Below are 23707 nucleotides of genomic sequence, written 5' to 3' on the forward strand. Positions count from 1 at the left end.
AATTAAAGTCCTCAACGATGAGGCTTGACAGCAGCTGAAGACCACAAAGCTTCTCCCTGCTGCTTATCTCTGTAGGGGACAAAGAGGAGGACTGTCTTTTTAGAACTATGTGAATACTAAATGGCTATTGTCAGAGGCATGATTCGGAATATCTCATTCATTGCATTATGATTCGGTGAAATGGGAGCTTACCATCCATGTCTTTAAAGCAATGGTATGAGCTCTGGTTTAAAACCAAACTGAAATAACCAACGCTAATAACAATCCTTATGAATATGATTTTGGACTTCAGCACTAGGGAAAAATAGAGTTTGATCAACAGTATTTCTGTGACAATAATGTTATGACACGGTGGCAAAAAGACTTTCTCTGAATGTATTGGCAAAAGGCAGAGAACACCTAGAACAAGTTGCTGCTCCATCACACACAAGCAGTCCAACACATTCACACTGAGATTCACACTTCTGGCAGTTTAGAGCCTTTAGTGTCACTTTCCTCCCACAGTTCAAAGACAGGACCTGTTAACTAGCAGCTTTTCAAATTGCCTGCTTTCCAATTGATGCTGTGAGGACAAATAATAGTACAAATAAATCTGATTAAGTAAATGCAAAAATACACCCTGGCGATTTTTATAATTCAGCAAGAGTTTAGATATTTTATTTATTTATTTTTCTGGGGAAAAAACCTTTCAGTTCAAGTTCAAGTCCTGTCTGAGGAACATAGTGCAGTCAGTTCACGGTTACCATGGTTTAGCCTGTTATTGACAGAAGGAGCTGTGGCTAAATATAATTGAGCAAGTCTCTTCTTCTGCACGGAGGTCAGATCCATGGCTTCTGAAAAATAAAAAACCATCACGCTGGGTGGTCAGGTATCTGGAGAGCAGACGAAATACAAATTTCAAAGCTGTGCTGTTGTCATGGATCAAGTGAGAGACAAGGTTATTCTAGTTAAAATATATGTGAACAAATATTGTAGTTAACTAAGATTTAAAAAGAAAGAAAGAAAGCTTCTAAGAAAACGATGAAAAATCAACTAAAATTACTTTTAACTTGGAAAACTAACCAAAACAAAACAGAGGAAATATTCTTAGTTTTAGTATTTGTTAGTTTAGTTATTTAGTTTAAAAACTCAGATTTTTAAACAATAAGAATTAAACTAAAACCAGAAAACTTATTCTGGAAACTAAATGAAACTAAACTGATTTAAGAACAAAAGAATACTAACCCCAGTGAGAGACGGTTCTGATTTAAGGCAAATGTCCTGCTTTAACAGACATATTTTAAAATAGCTCCACAATTGTTTACATTACATTAATATTTTTCACATTAAACTGATTCACTTACTCAACATCAGCTTCTTAATCACCAAAAACTGCAGTGAACAGGCTGGAGTTACACATCACAGCAGCCTGTCTGTAAATGTGCCAAAATAACCTTATTGGATATGAATCATGAATGAAGGAGAACTGATCTAAAGAGAGGTGATTTAAAAAGGAGAGCATTTCATATGGTAATCTTCAGTTGGTGGTTACAGTATAAGAATATTTTAGAAAGATTTCTGTTCTAGAAATCTGTGTCTCTCTGTCTAAAATTTTCAGGGATATTTTGTTGCATTTTTGCTGGTAAAAGTTGCATTTGCATGTTTTCATTAAAATAGAATTATTTTCAGAGTTTGACAAAACTTCGTGCAAGTACTTCCAGAAAGTTACTACAGTACCAACACTTCGGGAGGCGGGGTGAAACCGCTGTGAGACCTTGCCCCATCCTATCATGTGTCCTACTGAGGTCACCTGAGTCATCAAGGTGCGAGTTGGGTTTGAAGCACCTGGGATGGGATTTTAAGACTGCATTGTAGTTGGCTGATAGATGGAGATGTAAGCCGACACCTCTATTCAATGATTATTCACAGCAGACATGCATAGCCTCCTTTGCTCCTCTTTCAAACCATCTGTCTTCTCACATGGCACATCATGGCACATTAAGGGCAAGCACAATGGTGCAGTGGCCTCCCATTAAAAAGGTCCTGGGTTTGAATCTACCCGCCAGCTGGAGGGCCTCTGTCCAAGGCATGCATGGGGTTAGTCCTTACTTGTGATTCTGAACTGGCCATAGGTGTGAGTGGTTGCTTATCACTTAGCTTTTGTCTTATGACAGCTGGGAGAGGGTGTCAACTCCCCTTCCTGACCCTGAACTGGTTAAGCAGAAGAAGATGTATGGATGCTCCCTGATGGATGGAGCAAGTATCACAGGTCTTTATTTCAGTCACCTTGTGCAACCCAGACTTGTTGTCTGCTAACCTGCCTCTCATCCATTCATCAGTCAAACTGAGCAGCAGATAGCGAACCACAGGACATAAAGGTTACAGAATAATGTGCTCTAAACCCACCAATAGGCTCGCTGAGACGACACACAGTCTCCATGAGACAGAAACATATAAATAGCATATGACAACCTTTTTGAAATCCAGACTGTTACTGTGTCTCTCTTTCTCTCAATTTAAATGATAATATATTTAAAAGGAGATGTACTGAGAGCATTGTGTGCTCCCAGTACATGTACACTGACTCTTTGTTGCCACGTTGTTTATTCTAATGAGCATCCTTAAAGTCTTAATGCAAGATTTAGTGTACATACAGACACAGCCACCAACTGTAAGTGGATGAAAACAGGATAGAGCCAAGTCAATTATTCTTACATGAAATTGTGCTACATATGCTTCCTGGACATAGAACATTGAATGAACTATCTCTGGCTTTCTGGCTGAGATTGCAATTTAGCATATTTTTATGATGTGCACCAGTTCGTAGAAACTTTCTTACAGTGCCTTCAACTACAACAGCATCCTAACTTAATACATAACCATTTAAGTCACTTTATATAATGAAGAAGGTTTTGATGCTCAGAGAAGGAAGTTCAACTCTTTACAAATTGGATTTGCTTTTGATAGGATCTTGGAAACTTATTCTTCAGATCTAATCTACTCTGGAGCAGATTAGTTTAAGATAAAGGATCTATACATATAAAACAAAAACCTAATAACCAATAAAGCCTTGCACTGGAAGTCAGTCTGTGTTATGTTTTTAGATGTGCTTATTTTTTGCTCTCAGACAGTTTAACACTGATAAAGTTAAAACTGAAAGAATATCTAAGAATAAGTTTTACATAACATAGGAATTTCTTCATTGAACCAATTCATTAATTCAATGAAATACAGAAGTAATTATAGGCGTCATTATGGCACCTCGGTGATGGGCAGTGAAGTTTGCTAAATGAGACGATCTCTTTTTCCTTAGATTGCCTTTTTTGGATTTAATTTTAGATTGATTTTTTTTAATGTAGAGCTTTTCTATTATTTGTGGCCACTCAAAAGTCTTGAAGTGCACCCATTAATACAGTGCTTTTCATACAGAGCTTTTACATGTGCACAGTCCCTCTTTCTGCTCTGCTCTCCTCCGCTTTAGCTCTAGGAGCTGTGTTGCTTTCAGACTGCATTATCAGCTTCATATTTTTCTAATATTATAGTTTTCTTCTTGTTTTTATGTTACTCTGTGGATTGGGCCTGCCCATGTTTGTGACTGATCATACTCACGGGTAAATTGATAGATTGATTAGATTGATAGATTGGTAGATTATAGATTCCGGGTTATGTTAATGAGGTAACAAGTGGTAACCTCTGGAGCTGAAAAATGAAGCCAAGGCTTAAATGACGCGGTTCCTTTCATGGGACTTGAGGCTGGCTCCAAAAAATAAACAATCCTCATAGACTATCACATGAAAATAACAAACTTTACAGCAGAGAAGTTCATAACGTCTGCATATGTTTACATACTGGAGTGAGGGGATTGCTGTCTTAAGTGACAGGTGTGCTGACATGGGTAGTAGTATGAAATTTTGTTGAATGAAATTCTAGTATTTTATTATTTTGTTACCATCCATCCTCTTCTGCTTATCTAATTCAGGGTCACAGGGAGACTGGAGCCTATCCCAGCTGCCACGGCGTGAGAGCTGATAGGTGCCTCTTGGGTTGGTACAGTATATGAATGAAGGTGACTCATGTGACTCTTATATTACAGTAGGTGAAGCCAGAAAAGGGAGATATAGCCTGGTCATTTTGTACTTTCTTCATACTTAATTTTGTGAAATTAGGTATTTTGACTTGGATACAAGTTATTTTGCAGGTCAACATTAATGGTGCTCAAGAAAGCAAAAAAGAAAGTAAAGAAGTTTAACCTTCAGCTTGATTTTGCTAATTGCTTTTGATGGTGTCAAATGTTTGCATGGACGTTTCCCCTTTTATTCACCGAGTTGTGAAACAGACCATATGACAGCTGAGCCTGAGGAAAGAAACAATGATCCAGGACACACAGCAGGCAATTAGCACCTATCTCTCCTAATCAGTCTGCGCCCTGCATGCATTTCAGCACTCATTATTGAGACAGATTTTCTATGATTCATCGCATTGCTGTGTGATTTACCACCACTCAGCAGTCAGGCGAGAATTCATTACACCATTAGAATGCAAATCCTCCTTTGAAAATAAAGCATCAATATGCGAGGCGATGCCTTCATTAGACGGTCATTTGGTTAATTGAGTCACTTTGTTTTAAGAGGGAATTAGCATATGAGCTAAATCAAGGTCGTTCGCCCCACCTGTCTCATACAGACACGACACGCTACAACCAACCAATACAGCATCCCAATACTTCTGGGGGCAAATGTCAGTTTTTAAGCAGTTGCATCTTTGAGTAACGCACTATGACGACCCAGATGATAAATGAGTGAGCAAAGTTAATTTAGTCAACCAATAGGAGGTCAGGTGTATGTGTTGATAGAGCATTTGTGGGCTTGTACTAACAGTTGAGCTTCACTGCTGCTTCAAGTGATGTGACAAATGAATTTGAGTGCACGAGAAAGAAGCTGGAGCAGAACGATTCCCATCACACATTCTCGGGGTGTGATTTGTGCTCTCCTGCCACATTTGAACCACAGCAATCTGAACATGTAACATAAGAACTGAAGGAAAATGCATTAGCTTGTAATAAAGCATTATAATACCAGATATGGGTCCCTGTTTCAGTTGTGTGAGGCTTTTATTTTTTTCAGCAGTTTCCTCTTTGGCAGCAGGCATCCTAACATTTGGCTCCTGCTCCCTTGAAATCTGTTGATTTGACAGAGTGCCGATACACTCGTCCCTGCACGTCTGAATTCATTTATGTACAGACAGACAAGCAAAGCAGTCACAGAAGCTTCTGAATGTACAGGTACTATAGATATAAACACAGCTGGGTGTAAGCAGGTTTATAGGTCAGCCTTTTCAGACATTTTAGACCAAAGATGAACAATGAGCATGTCATTATTCAAAGCACAATACACCAAAGAAAGTATTCAGTAGAGTACACTATGTATATTTATTCTTTTTTTCATTTCTTGTCACAGCCCCACTAGAAAATCCCCCACAAAATAATATTTAAAATAAGCCTCAGTTCACTCACATGACTCTGTTAACACTAATGCTGACATTCACATTACTAAAAAGATTAGTTTTGTTATATAATATTGTCATAAATCATGAGGAGACATATCTAAATCTACTGTCAGCAGGCAACTTAAAAGTACGAAGGGTCACCTGACAACAGGAAGTCAAAGATTTGACTTACCACAATCCAGGAGCAGGTTTTTGAGACAGGTAAACCAACTAGGACTGATGGTCTGTTGCACATGGACACAGACTGGATTAACTCAGGAACAGGAAGCTGCTTATAGCCCAGGTTCTTTGGACATCTGGCCCAAACAGGAAACACACAGATGCACAGTTATAAACATTATCTGCATATACATACAAGTCTACACGCTGCCCACAAACGCTGAAGACGAAGAAGGGGCACTGAGTAATGGTTTGAAACAGGCTGTGAAAACTCGCCAGTGAGGCAAACAGACTTTTTTCTCTTCTGAAAACACGCAATCATGTCCTCCAACACATTTACCAGTCATCTGCAAATACCATTATCACTTTCACATTCCCATGAGGTCTGGGCACATTAGTATAAAGGATGCTTCTAGACACACCCTTAAAAATTCCACCTTTATAAATACACAGTTTACTCCCAGGTTACAGTGCTGAGTGGATGCTGAAAGCAGAATGATCCATGGACTTGAAGACAAAGTGTTTACAGCCTCACAATCAGAAGCTACCTGTGAGCTTGTACACACTGGCAGCAGCTTTAAATGGATGTCCCTCTGGGACATAAACAGGAGAAAAAAATGAACACCTAAAACAATTTTTAACCATGGCTGTAAAGGAGATGATTCATTGACAAATCCCCATAATGACCCTTGCTCGTACTCTTTTGGGCTCCAAAGAGACAGTGGACTCCACACCTACCTGGAAAATAATTAAAAGTGATTTCCTACTTGCCAAAAATAATATCCCTTGGTAGCCCCTGCTTTAAAATGGCACTTTACATCTGAACCTAACAAAGCATTTTGGATGAAATAAGTTGTGATGGCTGCAGTTACAGCCACACAGTGTTAATAGCCACCAAATATTAGAGGCTTACACATAACACTACACTCACATTTTTCTTTCTTTAAATATAGGATTTAATTTACAGGATAATAAATAACTAGTTTTGGTTTAGAATTAATTTACATATTCACATAATACTGCATTCTAAAATAAGTGCGCACATTTTAGTTTAGACTGTTATGTATGATTTAATCTTTGTTTTCTGAGTGACCTCAGTTGCAGCTGCTCCAGTCCTTTGATTGATTAGCCAAGAGGTGGAAAAGGGGAGGAGCAAGCCTATATGGAGACCAGCAAATTGGCACATACCATAACTCTGGATCAGGAGGGGAATTGGAAATTGTTATGCTAGTTTCAGTTAGGTTGTTTGTGTTCTACCCCTTTTTTGTGTTTTTGTGTGCTGATCAGCGACTATTTAAATTTCCCCTTTGTTTACGTAGGTCAGTTTGTTTGAGTTGCTAGTATTGTTTGAGAGATCAGAGCAGAGATCATCCTCCATCAGTCCTCCTAGAGCACATGGACACGACTTCTCTCTCATTTAAAAATGCTTTCACATTATAACAACAATAACAGTAATAGTAATAATAATAACAACAATTTCTCCATGCAAAGAAATACTTTTATTCAGTTAGATTTATCCTTGTGTATATTGGAATGGCCTTCTCTGGAAACAGTCTTGAACCCAGAACTGTCACCTGCAACTGCAACAACAAAGTGCTTCACAGCATTACTGGATAAAACTCTTTTGGAGACATTTCAAAGTTACACTGACATTAAAGCTATTTGGTAAAAAGCACCCCTGAATCCAAAGTGACTTTGAGAGTGCACCAGTTTCCAGTCTTAATGGCAATAAGCATTGCAAGCACACAAGTGGGAACGTGTCAGTCATGGGGAAATTATTATTTTGAATCCATTATTCCACTGTGGACGTAACAACATGCTTTCATTATGTTCCTTTTGACATTAGACATTTGTTTTGCTTAATCACACAAACTCTTAAGATTTGGCAGGAGGCAGTGCTGGTTAAATGTGTTGCACAATAACACAATAAAAATAACGGCCATGTTCGGCGGATACATTTGCAGATTTAAGATTATGTAATGAATAAAAAACTAAAATACACCAGTCAAGCCATTAAGTGAAATGGGAATTTTTAGTATCTTGCCTATGGATATTTGGCATGCAGACCAAATATGCACCAAGGGATCGAACCACCAACCTTCTAATTATTAGATGACCTCTATCTGCTGAGCTATTCACTATTCACAAGGTTGTGAGTGAATCGATGATGAATAATCAATCAAATCCAACTGAAATTAGATGTTTTAATAATCACCTTCAAATGAACCTTTGCCTCAATACAGTCAGACTTACCTACTGCACATAACACTTCATCAACCCAATGATGCATCAGTATCACGTTCTTTCAATGGGAGCTCTGTCTTCAAGGAGGCAAATAACTTAACAACAAAAAATGTGCATATCCTGCTCTCTTATCATGAGTCCCCTGTGGAAAAGGAGCTATTACCAGTCATTACCAGTCACTTAAACCGCAGGCAGGCAGATTCCCACTCCTGACGTGTCTGAGATTTCACTATAAACTACAGAGACGGGTACAGTTAAACCAATAAAGCCAGAAATAACCGTAAATTTGCAATGTGCTCTCATGCTTTACATGCATTCGGATTAAAAGTCACGTATGGCATTTTTACCTCAACTTTGTGAAGGACAGTATATATCAATTACAAATTACTGGTGCTTATTAATGTTTTACAGCTATTTTTGATATGTGCCCCACTATTTAAAAAAGAAAAAAAAGGAACTGCTTCTTGTTGATTGCAAAATGAAAGAAAAAAAATGCTATTATCTGTGGTAGAGCCATCCACCTACTCTTATATAGAAGTAGACAACCAGACAGCTTTCTTTTCTTTTGTCTGTGGTAATTGCAGACTGAAATAAAGATGAAGCCATGCAGCTCTACTTATTTAACCTTTCAGTTTACCCCACAATCTCCACACTCAAGAATCTCAACATTTCTCGCATCAGCAGGAACTATGAAGCCCTGCTTTCTTAGAAATAGCTAAATAGTGACTTTATGCCCGACCTGGCCATATATAATCTTAAAAACCTAACAATACTACAGCTCAAAGAATTTTCCAACTGCACGAAGACTCAGTTTACATAAATTACTCCACACCTTGTGGACTAAAAATGAGACACACAGTATTTTGAAAAGAACACAATTTCTGAACAGTTAAATGCCACCGTGAGTTTTATGTCCCTTGCTTCTAATTTATTGAAGCAATAGTTCCCCAGTCCCCAGATTTTGGACACTGGCTGCTTTTTGACTTATTTTCAATCCAGTCCCTTTTTGTTTTTTTGCTTGTTTGTTAAGCCACTTCACACTTATCTATGAATCATTCAAGCATAAAAAAGCCTATAAACTCAAGGGACAAATTAGTTTTGTGTCTACACATAACAAAAAAAAAAAAAAAAAAAAAAAAAAAAAAAATGAAAGTCCCCAAAAATACATAGCATTTTCTCTCTCTATTTATTAATATAAAGAAATGAAGGATGGCTTAATCCTTCATTTCCTTCACTTAATAATGCAAGTTTTCTGTAGAGGGTAGAGGATAATGTGTTTGTAAAAATGCCTAACTCACCACTACCATCACCTTTAATATTTTTATTTCTGAAGTGCCAAAGTTACATGTAGAAATTTAAAAAAGGGGCTGCTGTATGTCTGAATCACTTTTGTTCGGTTAGTGCTCTCCTTGTGGCCTCTAAGTGCAGCCTAGAAAACTTTTGCCACAATCATTCCTTTGTTAAAATGTCAACTTCTCAGTACTGCTGCAAGTAAAAAGTCAACAAAAAACTGCGAGAAGTACAGTAAGTTATTGTTATTTGCTTTAAGATCTCGTTGAACTGTATGAAATTCACGAGTGAGAAAGAACTTTATTGCAAAGACATTTATTACAGTGATACATTAACACACCACCACATCAGAGACCTGAGAAAACAAACCAAATTCATGTGATACTGTAGATTTTCATCCATGTAAGAAAAGTTTTTTACATATGGACTGAATAACAAACTAGTAGAGGTTCTGCATTGTTCTGACATGACAAACATTTGATGGTACATATGAATTTAACCAGCAAAAAGCAGCATTACAGTACCAATCCAATCTAAACTTGAACCTTAATCTGGTTCATCTTTGTACCCAGTGTTGTTTAAATTAAGCTATGACCTGTTATAGACTAAGATTCTGAGTTTTTGATGTAAAACAGTAAGAGAAGCATGCCTGCTTTATCATATTAAACATTTCTTAGTTTAGCTCAAATGATCAAACACAAAATGTTGACTTTTTTATGACTGCGGTACTGAAATACTTCAAGCACATGATTTTGTTTTTAATAAAACAGCCACATCATATGTTTGAAACGCTACATATTTTCTATCATCCAGATACGAAGTGCTGAAACCAGTCAAAGGTGACAATGCGAGAAAAGAGAGAATGCAATGCATTGGAAGAAAACTGGAAAAAATGAGAGCATCAAGAAGCATGTGCTGTAAAAAGACTCTCCCATGGAGGTGCAGCCTTGATGCACTTCTCTCACTGCTCAACTCTTTTCCTTCTAAATAAAAACAACCACAGTCCTAATGAGTAGGAGGAAGAGCAAAGGTGCCCGGGAAAGATGCGGTGCTCCCAAGGACAACATAAGGAGAAATATAGGCACTACTCCTTATGTGCTAATCTTGTCCTGTGCTGTGCAGTTGCATCACTAAAACCTAGATTTAAAAGCTTTAGAAATGAAGATAAGATCGTGCGAAAAACCCGTCAATGGCTTCAACAAAGTAAAATATTGCCACTGCCTTATTACAAGGATCAATGCCATTCATATTTATAATAATAATTTCAAAAAGTGGGGTATTTTAAAGATCTAGGCACATCTATGAAGAAAAAGAAGCAATAACCTGATGTTCCGGCAAATTCCTAGAAAACAGGAGTGAGTAAATTTCTTCTGGTCCATGGCTGATTTTAGAGGTTATGTCAAAAGAAATGAAATATAAGAAAAATTAAACCAGGGAGTCCACATGACAAGGAAGGCAGCTGTGGACATACAGACACACAAATAACTCTGAAGCTCCAAGAGGATAGCAATAAAAACAACAAACCCTTAATTTTCCGTTTTTTATTTAAGTATTGGCGCTCACTATAGCAACTCTACCTCTGTCTGGTTTCTCTCGCTCGCTCATCCATCTATCAGCATCCTGAGATGTCTTTGCTTTTGTTGCGTCGTTGGAAACGTGTCTCAGCAGGGTCGAAACCTTGTTCTTGGGCTCCAAACAGAGCCCAGCTGGGAGTCTTGGCTACGTAGTCCAAGGCAGAGAAAGTCTGCTGTCCTCCACTCTCATCATAAGCTTGGATCAGTTCCTGAAAGCGTTCGTAGTCGATCCATGTCCACCACTCGCCATCCATCTTGAACTAAAACCACAGAAACAAAAAGACAGAGAAACAAGGTTGCAGATGAGCAACAAGCAGTAATCCAAGTAGAGTTTAGGGATCTGTGCTTTTGCAAATCTTTTGCTAAGCCTGTTTGCAATTCAACACTAATTTAAGGAGACGGCCACCTGACACCATGTCCACTGATGTCAGCCGTTTCCGTATCAGAAAATAATATCACCCATCAAATTTCATGCATCTGTCATTTCATGAAAGTAAAACAAGAGATGCACACATTTCATTTCTACAGGATATTTCACTGGAACTGAAGCAAAGCAGAAAGCAAAGGCTCTCAGCAAATTACCACACAAACACATAAGTGTTGTGTGCTGTAAATTCAAACATAAATAATTCACAGGTGTGAAAGATGAACATTAATTAAAGAGCTTCTTCCTCCACATTCACCACTGGCTAGAAGTTGAGCCTTTCTTTAAATGGTGTGGGATTCATCAACTCCACCACTTCCCTTCCAATCCCATCACTTGTTTTATCAATCACTGCTTCCTTCTTCATCACCCAATTTGCCATCCATCTCACTAAAGAGAAAAAAAGAGCAGAGATAAATGGGCAGCGGAGCGTGGAGAAAGAATATGTGTGTGTGTGTGTGTTTATTGAGTGGGGCACACAAACTACCCGGGAAAGAGAGAACAGCTTGTGTGTTTGACAGTGAGGGAAGAGCCTCCATCATCATTCGCTAAGCCTGCCTGTTTTCCCTGACGAGCACAGTGGGTGAAGAGCGTGACCTCTACTTTCCCAGCATGCACCAGTGCTCTCTAGTTGATACAATACGATGTTTTCCTTGTTATCAGCAAAGGTGGGAAAGACTGAAAAGAAACAGGGGGCAGGCAAAGAAGCAAGCGTGTGTTATATAAACCAAACTTCTCTGAAGTTTGATGCTATTTATAGCTAACTCTACAGCAAAGCTTGAATTTCAAAGTGGTCCCTGAAGACTTGGAAGTTTTCTATAAGCTGTAACTGGATGCAAAATGTCACCATGTTGTCACTGGGGACAAACATTGTGCTTTTAGCATTTAAAATTTGTTTCAGGTTCACTGCTGCTTTAGCCTGACCCCCCCATGAGTGCACTTGGGCTCACCACTTTAAAATTTTCACGCACCAAACTGCTCCTACCACTTTATTCATAAACAAGTGGAAAAGAGAGTAACATCACATCACTGACTTTCTTCTAAAAAGAAAAAAATATAGCAACTTGATGAATTTCTTTTTTACTCATGAATGCTGATTTGCCCCTTTAAAGACTAATGATGCCTCACTGAGGGTAAATGGCTTTTGAACGTTAGCCTGTTGATGACCCAGTGCCTTCGTCGGTCATTAGAGAAAATCTCTTTGCCACTTCTAACGAAGCCCAAGAAGAGTCAAAATAATGGAACCATCACCTGTTGGAAGTTGATGTTTGTTGTAATGAGGAAGGACTATATTTGCTTAGCTGGCATGTCAGTAAACAATTACTGTCTCTGTGAGAGCAAAGCTGTGCCGTCTTAGAGGAGAACAGGCACCCAGCGGTTTTAACTAACTAAATGAGCTACTTTCATGTCAGAACATGTCACTGAGCTGTAGCTCTCAGCAACTGGATGGATGGAAGACCGCTCCAGCTTTTCTGTCTATAGATTATAATCAACTGGAGGTACAGTAAACTCGAAATAAGCACAGTGCTCTGAGTAGAGGGGAAAAAACAACTCTTCCAAGTTATGCTGGATTTACGTAGCTCTTTGGCTTTGCAGAGGGAGGTATTCAACCAGGAGAGGCACTTGTGTGCAGTCCTGTGTGTAGCCTGATAGAAGCCATGTAAGTGTCAAATGCTAATATGTTAAAAAGTTATCTTGAACAGAAAGGAAACAGCAGAAGTTAATCACAAAAAAGAAAAAGCCTTAACCCTCCACCCCACAATGATAAAAAAAAAAGTATACATGAGATGCAGCGATAATAATTAGAGTGAACAATTTTACCACCTAACTACAAAGAAGTGCTTTGTCTATTAAGATTTAAGATTTGACGTTGTCGTGGGGCTAAAAGAGCAAAAACACCAGAAACAAACATAGCTCTTCATAGCACCTACAGGTTACCAATGCACTACCACGCTGAGTGCTTTGCACAGCCCGGTGCAAAAACAACCTTTCATAAAAGCAATCAAACGATAGCTTCAGGGCAGATAGTTAAAATATCTCACTCTGTGAGATGGATCACAGAAATGTCAAAAGACTACAGCACTGTCATTAAACTGGTAGAAAACTTGCAAAACCAAAGATAGAAATATTGAGGAGACATACTCTGCAATGTACCTGGCATAATTTGTATTAAAAGTAGACTCAAGATCTTTGAAAAATACATCTCTATGCAGGCACATGTAACACATACAGTAGCCCAGAAGGGACAAGGATGTTTTTGTTCCTACATTTATAATAAACGTTCAAACATTTGATGTAAGGTTTGACTTAATTTAGGCTTTGAAACAAAAACTAAACAAGTCTAGTGAAAGCACTGATGTGCAAGTCAGCTCGCCTTTCATAAAAACAAGGTTGGGTCTCAACTGTTTTTTCGTTGCACCGTGCTCTTAGAGAAATGAAACCGAGAAGGATGAAAGAAGACTGAAAATAACAGAGAAAAGTCGAGGGAAGGGAAAGAGAGAAGAGATAAAAGAGAAAAAAGGGTGGCAGGAAAAGTAAAACGATGGATGAGAGAGGCAGAGATTCAAAGAGAAAGAAATGCCCAGCTATGGGAGGATCCCAGCAGTTGAAAAGTAACTAATGATGATGATGTGTCAGTGCAAGGAGGATCTATTGCTAGTTGCTATAGAGAAATAGACACACTCATAATACACACACCCACAAAATGAGACTGATGTGCTTCCCTGTGATGCATATTAAATTCTGCTGTTATGTAAGTTGACATAAAACCTGAAGGAATTCATATTCTGATTTCTCTTCCTGCTGCACAAAGACATTCAAAACCCTGAAGACCTGTAAGCAAAACAGTCTCATTCACAAGAGGAACCTAAAAGTGAATTCAATTCCCAAAGTTGCTGGATTATTGATGAATGCCCAAAGACAGCAGTGTGCCAGCACGCACACATTGGTAAATATTTACACAGAAATAACTGGGAGGCATTCAGAGGTTCAAGTTTTCATTCAATTTTGATTTTCCTTTTATTTCTTTACTTTGGTCTATGTAGTTGCTCCAGTCACACTTTGGCATTGGCGCACCAATAGCGGTTTCTTTTCCTCTGCCTAAAACTATAAATGTTGATGAACTCATCTATAAAGTACCAACTGAAACAGTGTAAATTTCACTGAAATTTGTGTCACAGTCTTTGTCAGGGACCTTTATTTCCTGACCATAACTAGGACGATAACTAAATAAAAACTAATACACCAGGCCAAAAACTGATGAAATGCACTGACAATTTTGTTAAAAAATGAAAATGGGATGAAAATATTCTGGAGCAACCAGATCCAATCAGAACTAATTAACTTGTGTAAAAAGCAAAATGTCAACGTTTGGGTGGAAGAGAAGATTAGACATGCACATTTCACATTTGATGCCAGTAAAAGCATGACAAACTTTCAGACTTTACATTTTAGTCAACTAAATCAACTTTATATTTAGTCTACTACAGTCTTATATTTTGTCGACTAAAACGAAAAAAAAATCTCGATGTCTAAGTTGATGTTTTATTCAAAAGACTATAGTTAAAACTAAATCAAAATTTGCAGTCAAAATTAACACTGCTCTGAGCATGTGTTAACAGCTGAATCACATTTCAACTTACAGTTAACTGTTAAATAGCATAACAAAAAACTGCATTATGTTTTCATGAGAAATTACAAAGCTTAAAGTAGCAAAAGGAAACATTTCACTCTGACTTCAGGGCACTTTTGGAGAGCACTGTAGAGATATATCTAAGGCAGGTACTGGCTTTAAACCTCTGTCAGTGCGCCCCAGGGCGGCTGTGGCTACACTGTAGCTTGCCATCACCAGTGTGTGAATGTGTGTGTGAATGGGTGGATGATTGTGTATAGTGTAAAGCGCTTTGGGGTCCTTAGGACCAAGTAAAGCGCTATACAAATACAGACCATTTACCATTTGGCGCTTTGGTATATTTAGAGATGATGGTGATCATCATCTCCTATGAAGTTGAATTATTATTAGTTTTAGATTTCATAGGGCGAATAAATAAAAGGCTTTACCTGACTCTTTTTGGTTAAGGAATTTGAGGGATTACTCCTCTTACTGCGGTGACCTTTCAATTAATGGTCCTTGACAGCTGAGTATTTTAACTTGTCGCTCAAATTTGAACATTGAATAGTATTTATGCACAATTTAAAATTAAGTGCTTCCATATTTGAGGTTTTTTGCCTTTTTTGCGAATCCCACCTAAGATATAATTCAGTTTCTTATTAACGTTGCTCATTAGTTTCATTAATAATAACAACCTATAATAATCCAATTTCTCCCTGGCAGTTTTATAAATTGCAGTATGGTCTTAAATACAGACACAAAAACATATTCACATTCTTTCAGTATGTGTGAGTTCAGGTGGGTACAGACAAACACACAGATGGACTGTGTGATACAGGAAACAACATACTCGCGCAAGTGTAAGTCCGAAGAAAAATAGAAGAAAAAGATAAAAAGACACAAACAGCGAATAGTTATTGTGCACTTGTACCATCTATGGGCTTACATTCCAGTTTATCTCCATAAAGTCAAAACGCTTGTCTAATTATCAATAAATCTCACACGGAATTTGAGAACAGAACGACAATCTTAACATATTCATATTATTAACATTCAGTGTCATGAGTACGACTTTTAAGATCCATCCAAAATATTCTAATCAGCAAAAAACACCCCAAACTATTTCTGCCTGATATGGTATCATATTATTATTCCTGTTAAAAATAACATGGAAACAGATTCTGAAGAGCAAACATAAAACATGTAAACCGTCTCCTGCAAGTGAATATACAAGTATTGCAGTGTAATTAATGTTTTGCTTTCTACAACATTAGAAACTTAATGATAATACGATGAACTACAAGGTCCACTAGATTCCCAGACCTAATAATTCGTCGCTAATGTTAAATAAGCATTGTACCTCATTGCTATCTCTGACAAGTTAATGATTGGTTACAATATGTGGCATGGCTTCAATAAGCCTATGTAGTGTTACAATATTTATTCCTATTCAGAGTTTTGTTAATTTTTTGTCAGGATCTAGTGCTGTTGGTGGGAGAGCTGGACCACGGCCCAATCCCAGAGATTCTCACTGGGATTAAAGTCTGGACTCTGTGCTAATCTGTGTGAAAATGATGTCTCCTACTCCCTGGATCACCATTTCACAGTTTGAGCCTTATGACTCCTGGCATCGTGATGCTCCCACAGGTCAGTACTGTAGGCACTAAGCATGACGGCTCCATCACTTCATCCAGCTCTTTCCCTGATCATCAGTCAGGAACAGAATAAATCTGGACCTATCAGACCAGATGACCATTTTCCATTGCTCTAAAGTCCAGACTTTATGCTATTTAACAACTGAACCTTTTTTATGACTAGTGTAATTAATAAGTGGTTTTCTTAAGGCTAAAGTGTTTAGTCCCAATCCCTTGAAATCCCCTCACAACACACTGTAGAACTGAGTTCTGAGTTCTGTTTTTCTACTGATTTTTCCAAATGTTTAAGTGACGTCCAATCATGATCATTCAGGATGCTTTTCGACCACATTTCTACCACAAAGATGATCATTCACCATTAACTTTCAAGATTGAATAATGTGTTTGACGGTTCTTAACTCAGTTTCAGTACTTTCAGCACATAAATAAACAATTTTAGCATTTAGAAATGCAATGTTTTCCACAACCACCATGATGGTATTTTAAGAAATGAGAAGCTATTCACTGCATCAGTTAAGGTTAAATGACCCGTTGCCAGCCAAAACACAATCACTGCAGTAATTATTCAGTGGAAGTCTCTGATCCATTTGCTTAGTGCAGTGCACATATTAAAAGTGTGTTTATATATATCAGTAGCGCTACTGATATTCAAGTCTGGAAAAGAATGGTCACCATTAGCCAGGCTAACGTTTCCATCCACTCCATCCTTTGTGCAATGCTGCCAGCACTTCTAAAACTAAAGCTTATTTAGAATCATATCTCAAATCTTCCAAGACTCAAGAGATATGATGTTTACAGTATATGCAGTTTATATATATAGCTTCAAGCAATTGCATTTAAATGAAAAGAAGAAATCGGCAGTAGGAGTCAACAAACACACCACAGAGAGAAACACTTGGACCATTGCCCCCAACCTGAAAAAAAAAATGTAAAAATGAAAATGAAAAAAGGAGGATAAGGAGCACTGGCACTCCCATAAATTGTGACTGTACATCAAACAGAGTTCCTACTATGTGTGTATGTGTTTTTGTGATAGGCAGGTGTGGGTGCCTTGCTTGCTGGCTGCCTTGAATTTCTCCTGTCAGAGAGAGCCAAGATGGCAATTAATCATCATTCATTAACTGCTGATGGACAGTCGCCTTGGCAGAACCCAACACTGACTGGAACTTTTTTGAGGGTTTGCCTCTGTAGAAGTAAATTCCTCCTGATGCTTGGACGTTTTCAAAAGACAGCAGACTAAACTATATAAATTATGAAACAAGATAAAAATCAAAAAGCCAATTTTAAAACTAAGAACCTGCACTGGGCTGCCTGGAAAACAACCTTAGAAGAGAAAACAGATAAAAAGGCATGTGTCTGGAAAACTACAGAGAATTATGTATCGTCTAATGATAACATTAATTTTTTTTTATTAATTTCAAGTTCATAGTTTTTAGAAGGAATCAGAATTTTCCATCAGATGCATAGATGGTACTAACTTCCTGAAAATCAATTTCTTGTGGAATAATGTTTAAAAACGTACGTTTTCTAGATTATCTGTCAAAAAAGTCATATAATCTTGAGCAAAGCACGAAAATTAGACAATTATCTTCCTCACATTAAGTGACAGACCTTACTATAAGTTTAAAACCTTGAACTGACACTAATTGCATCAAATGTGTGGAATTACTTGGATCCCTGTGACATCCAAGTAATTATCAATGATGAGAAGAAACTCCAAATAAATAATAACTGTGTATCAAATATTCTTTAGTTGTCAAAAACTTCAGATGTGCTACATTATGTAGTTTTGTACAAACCTTTGGAGGCTTAGAAGGAGTTATTACCTTGGTGTGTGCAATGAGCAGACAGTTTGAGTGCTCATGTTCGCAGGCAATCTCATATTCAGGCAACATGTCAGCTAGCTGCTGAACAAAGGTGACCACTTCCTGGTGCCAGGGAACATTTGCCATCGTCAGGCCGCTCGCAGAGCTTTCCCCGCAGTATGTCACCCCCTGGAGACACATGAGCAGACAATCAGAAACAGAGTACAGAAAAGAAAGATTTACAGATTTTAACAAACATATTTTTACCCCACAAAATACAGAAGAGAAACGATGCAAGTAAAGGACAAATAATTTCCTGCACAAACTTCAGCAAAACAGCTTTTTGTCTCCATACAAAGGCCTTAGTTTGAGTGACAGAGTAATTTTTTTAGTGCCACAGTGTCTGTCAGCAAGACTGCACGAACTACAAGGCATTACATTAATAAAAGCTTTTTGAGATGGACACACAAAGGAAGAACTAGTTCGATTTTAGATCATATCTGAATCGGTGTCTTTAAAATTGCAAAACAGCCATTGTAGAGCATTAAAACACATCCACTTGTAGTTGCTTAGTACTCCATTTGTTTTCTTTCTCTCTTTTTTTAAACACATAAATAGATTTTCCAAGAAACATATTTTAACAGAAGTGGTTTTTTGATTGAACATCAGCTATTAAAAGCATAAATGCTTCTGTATTCATGCCTTCATCAAAAGATTAATACTGAAAAATTAAACTGAGTGAAATATCTAAGACTGGAAAATGCAGAGTCTTTTCTGGTGAGCTTGTACTTTGGATACTAATGGACAGGTATGACTTTCAAATATTTACCAGACCAATAACATGTGTGAGATACTGTAAGATTAGATCAAATACTTTCCTCTGAAAACAAAGTATTATTGCTTAAAATTCTTTAGAGTACAGCAATCAAAAGTAGATTATCCTGTGGAGAAACTGATAGACTAGACAGAAGTCCACAAAAACATAAAAAAAAGAAACTGGTAAACTAAACCAATATAGATCTAAAGGAACCACAAAGATGTTCAATGTAAAGCATAAAAATATCCAGATTGTAATTGATTGATAAGATAAGATAAGATAACCTTTATTAGTCCCACACGTGGGAAATTTGTTTTGTCACAGCAGGAAGTGGACAGTGCAAAAGTTATGAGGCAAAAATTAGAATACAATAAGAATAAATACAGTACACAACTGTACAGAATAGAATAAAATAAAATACTATATACAGTAGAATAAAATAAAATAAATATACAATAAGATAAAAATAGAATACAAATACAAATACTATATACAACTGAGTAAAAATACAACGATGACAGAAAGGATTATTGCACTTAGTATTATTGCATATGTATGGATGTGTGTGCTTGATCAGTTAAAGTCTTTATTATGGAGTCTGACAGCAGTGGGGAGGAAAGACCTGCGAAATCTCTCCGTCCCACACCGTGGGTGCCGCAGTCTCCCACTGAAGGAGCTGCTCAGTGCTGTCACAGTCTGCTGCATGGGGTGGGAGACGTTGTCCATCAGGGATGACAGCTTAGCCGCCGTTCTCCTGTCACTCACCACCTCCACTGGGTCCAGAGGGCATCCTAGAACAGAGCTGGCCCTTCGGATCACCCTGTTCAGTCAGATCAAGTCAATTACAATCTAATTGAGCTGCAGTGAGTTCCTTTTGTTGGCTCCATGAGGGCAATGACTGGCAACTGACCATTCACCTTTTATGTAGTGACTTTTATGATTCATTTGACCCTGATGTTTCTCACTCTAACTAATGCTCATTTTGTGAAATTGTTAAGACTTGATATACAGCAGCGACTCTTCTGATCAATAGTGGCTCTTACTCTGCATTTAATCTTTAGTTGTTATTAATCACTGGCTCTGTTCCACAGTTTGTCATCCTCCCCTCATCTCCAACCAGTCAAGGCAGATGCCCACCCCTCCCTGAGCCTGGTTCTACTTGAGGTTTCTCTTCTGTTGTTGCCAAATTGCTTGCTCGTAAGGTTCATCTGATTGTTGGTGTTTTCTCTGTATTATTGTGGGGTCTTGAACTTGAACTGTTGTGATTTAGCGCTAGATAAAGAGAAACTTTTGCAGAGGAGAAAGCAATAAGGTGAATACACCTTTCACGAACTTTTGCCATTATCTGAAAGAATCTGCTGCAGACTAAAACCCCGTGTCAGACTGTCATTTGCTCTTGGCTTTGCATTATACACCAAAAAGATTGTGGAGGTCACAGACAACTGTTTTGTCGGAGCTTGAAGTTTTTGTATTTCTTAGTGAATAATCACTGAGCCAGCCTCTTAATAGTTCAGTACACCTCTCAAAGCAGTACAGAGGAAGAAGAAATCAGTGTATGCATCAGGATTTAAGGAATGTTTTCAGTAGTACCTATTCAGATATGAGATTTTCAGAAAAAAAAAAAAAAGGTCCTGTACAACTGGAAAAATAGATGTATTTAAACATGATTATTGATATGGCAAAAACTGGAAAGAGTCGGGGACCTTCACAAACAGAGATGTTACCTAAAACCATTTAAGAAAACAATTTTACAGAGGAGTTAAAAGTAAGAATCCACAGCACACGACGTAACTGTCTTTTGAAGAAATCTTTACACAGACCCAGCCAGCCATTACTTATTTTAATTAAAGCTTTACACATGAACCACTGCATCATGTTCCTGTAACGACTAACTGCATAAACTTTAAATAAAAGGTGTGATTCACAATAATCACAATAAGTTTAGTGAAAGGCAGTGAAACCAATAAAGTTAATGCCTAAAGATAAAAATTTCATTAGCCACAAACCTTTGAATGGTTTTGTTAAATATACTGCTGTAGGTCATCTTCACAGCATAAAGCACACCTGAACAGTATTTTATAAGTTCTTATAAGCTTGAAGAAAATGAGCTGAAAGACCCTGTTTTACACAGTTCCTTCGGTATGATATATTGTTGTCAACATGTATTTCACAGTTTTCATTTTTCAGTTGTTGTTCCTTTAGCGGTCTCCTCATCTGCCTCCATCTCAGCCTCTCCCATCATCCTCCTCTATCACACCAATCCTCTGCTTGTCCTCTTTCACTACATTCAAAAATGTTCTCTGTGGTTTTCCTCTTTTCTTCATGACTGGCAGCTTCATATTTAACATCCTTTGCCCACTATATCCACTCTCTCTCCTCTGCCCATTACAATGCTCAATCCTAATCCTGTCCATAATGGTCACTCCCAATGGAAATCTTAATATCTTCAGCTCTGCCACCTCCAGTTTGGTGCCCCTACTTTTTGCTAGTGCCACCATCTGCAAACCATCATACAACTCACTAAAAACTCAATTTGGCTGCTCAGATAACCACAGTAGATGAATCTGCATTGTTGATTTTTTATGTCATATGCCTTTCCTGAAACAACACTCCCAGGGATCTATGTCTCCTCTCATTCTCAAACGGAGGATCTTTTGCTTTTAGGCGAATACATTAACCACTGCACCACTAAGCACTGTAACTAAAGCTGTGAAAATCATCTCTTTCACTCTTGGTACAATCCACTATTTAAATACTGTACTGTGACTCTTCTTTTCTGAGTCTGCTTTTGTTATCTTTTAGATTCTTTGTTAAGTAAGACCCAAAGAAAAAGCCCCAAGTACTAATTTGTCTGTTAGAAATAATCTATTTGGCTTCAAACTCTGGAAGTTTGAAGACATGACATGTCCAGGGAAGTAAAAATAGTTGATGCTTCACCATTTCACAGAGCCAGATTTAAAAAAAACAAAGACAAAACACAAATCTGACAGATGAGGTAAAACTTCTTAATCCAATAAAAAATCATTTTCACCTAAGAAAGAATTGGTTGTCAAATGAAACAAACAGTTTCATTTCTCTGTTGGAGAATTTACTCCACTCCTCAGAGAGAGGCTACCCAAACAGCAGTTTTACAACTGATCTCTTTCTCGCACCGGTCCACCCATTTCAAGACTGCCATTCACATTTATTCTAGTCAATCTATTGAGGAGCTGTAGGGGATCTGTGAATCCAGTTGTGAGCTGCAGCCATTTCTACACTAATCCAACCTCATATGTCTTCTAAGACTGATTGAAAATTCACTGCACCAAAAAAAAAGTTAACACAGAGTGTAAAATTTCTTTGGGTTGGGTTTGAAAAGACAGAAATTGGGTGGCTGAGGGCAAACACAGTGGGAGCGCTGTACAAAATTGATGGGAGACCTTGGAGTTATCAGCCTTGCCCGGAGGCCTGCTGAATAAAGATCAACCATTCAGGACTCTGTATAAATCATCAGGAAGGGGCCTGGGCAGGAGGAGTGTGCAGCAGGAAGAGATGGGGAAAGATCTTTGAGATATATGGTAGAAGATATTGTACTATGTGGGAGAGATGGAGCAAAAATAATAAGAGTCCCTCACCTGTTCAAATAATCTATGTCTCTTACCTTTAATGGAAATCACAAATGTTGGTCATTGAGGCCTCACTCACGCTGTGCAACATATCCCTGTGCACTTTTCACCAAATTTATCTCAATACACTTACATGCTGGCCTGGCTCTTCTCTTTCTGTGTCTCTTTTGCTCTCAGTAATCCATTTCCTTTCAGGCCAAGTGAGAGACTGTGGCAGAGTAAATGGTATTGATGCTGGACTAAGATGATAAATTAGGCACTGGGCAATTGGATAGAGGATGGTAAACTGTACAGGCAGAATGTGTTGTGCCACATAAGATGATGAACTAGTTATTAGTGGGTCAGTAATAAAGGTCTTGTTGCTGGTGATGGTGGACATGCACATAAGCATACAATTCATCATTCTTAAAGAGCCACAATTCATCTTAATTAATGGATGCTATACGTACACACATACAGACTCAATGAACACTGAAGCTGTTCTGAAGGCTCATTTTTAACAACTGTTGAAAAAAAATTGTTGTAATATACCACTGGGAAGGTAATTAAGTTGATTTTTTTCAGGTTTCCAGATGTTTCTGATCATAACTATGGTAACAATGTCATAAATTTTCCCACTTCAGTATGTTCCTAGTCTGCTACCCGTAATCTCTCAAAAAACTCTTAAACCTAGCATTTTGTCCTCATCCTATCCGCAAACCTTTGGACTTTTAGACTGAAGCATGTTTGTTAAGCCATTTATCACTGACCTATGAATTTATTCATGAGGAAAGAATGGCACCTAACTCAAGGGTTAACTAGTATTGTGTCTACAGATAACAGACAACTCGGGAAAGAACCAATTTAAAATACATAAACACCTAAGATAATTTCGTTTGATAATAAAATTTTATTTTTTGCTGAAACAAGGTGATTTCCAAAAACCTAAAACTTGGCATATCTTGGCATGCTGTGCAGTGTGTCCTTAAAGATAAAATGAGGAAACTGGACAAATAAAGGACAAAAGAAAAAGAGAGTTCAGTCTTGAAGAATAAAGGTGG

General features: G+C 37.8%; 1 protein-coding gene and 1 long non-coding RNA gene across 2 annotated transcripts in view; both read right to left on the reverse strand.

Annotated features, from left to right (window-relative positions):
- Positions 1-626: 626 nt before the first annotated feature.
- Positions 627-6766, reverse strand: LOC113036979 (uncharacterized). Its single transcript, XR_003274531.2, has 4 exons — positions 6737-6766; positions 5657-5780; positions 5055-5199; positions 627-872 (listed from the first exon to the last, which is right to left on the reverse strand). It is a non-coding gene; the product is annotated as an uncharacterized LOC113036979 (long non-coding RNA).
- Positions 6767-9476: 2710 nt separating this feature from the next.
- tyw1 (tRNA-yW synthesizing protein 1 homolog (S. cerevisiae)) overlaps positions 9477-23707 on the reverse strand; it is a 127413-nt gene continuing 113182 nt past the window's right edge. The window contains exons 15-16 of the mRNA XM_026191613.2: positions 18267-18434; positions 9477-11011 (exon numbers count right to left, since the gene is read on the reverse strand). Coding sequence (XP_026047398.2) covers positions 10790-11011; positions 18267-18434 — 390 coding nt within the window. The 3' untranslated portion in view covers positions 9477-10789. The remainder of the gene's footprint in view (positions 11012-18266; positions 18435-23707) is intronic.

This window comes from Astatotilapia calliptera, chromosome 14 (assembly GCF_964374335.1).
Source record: "Astatotilapia calliptera chromosome 14, fAstCal68.1, whole genome shotgun sequence".
Classification (NCBI taxonomy): domain Eukaryota; kingdom Metazoa; phylum Chordata; class Actinopteri; order Cichliformes; family Cichlidae; genus Astatotilapia; species Astatotilapia calliptera.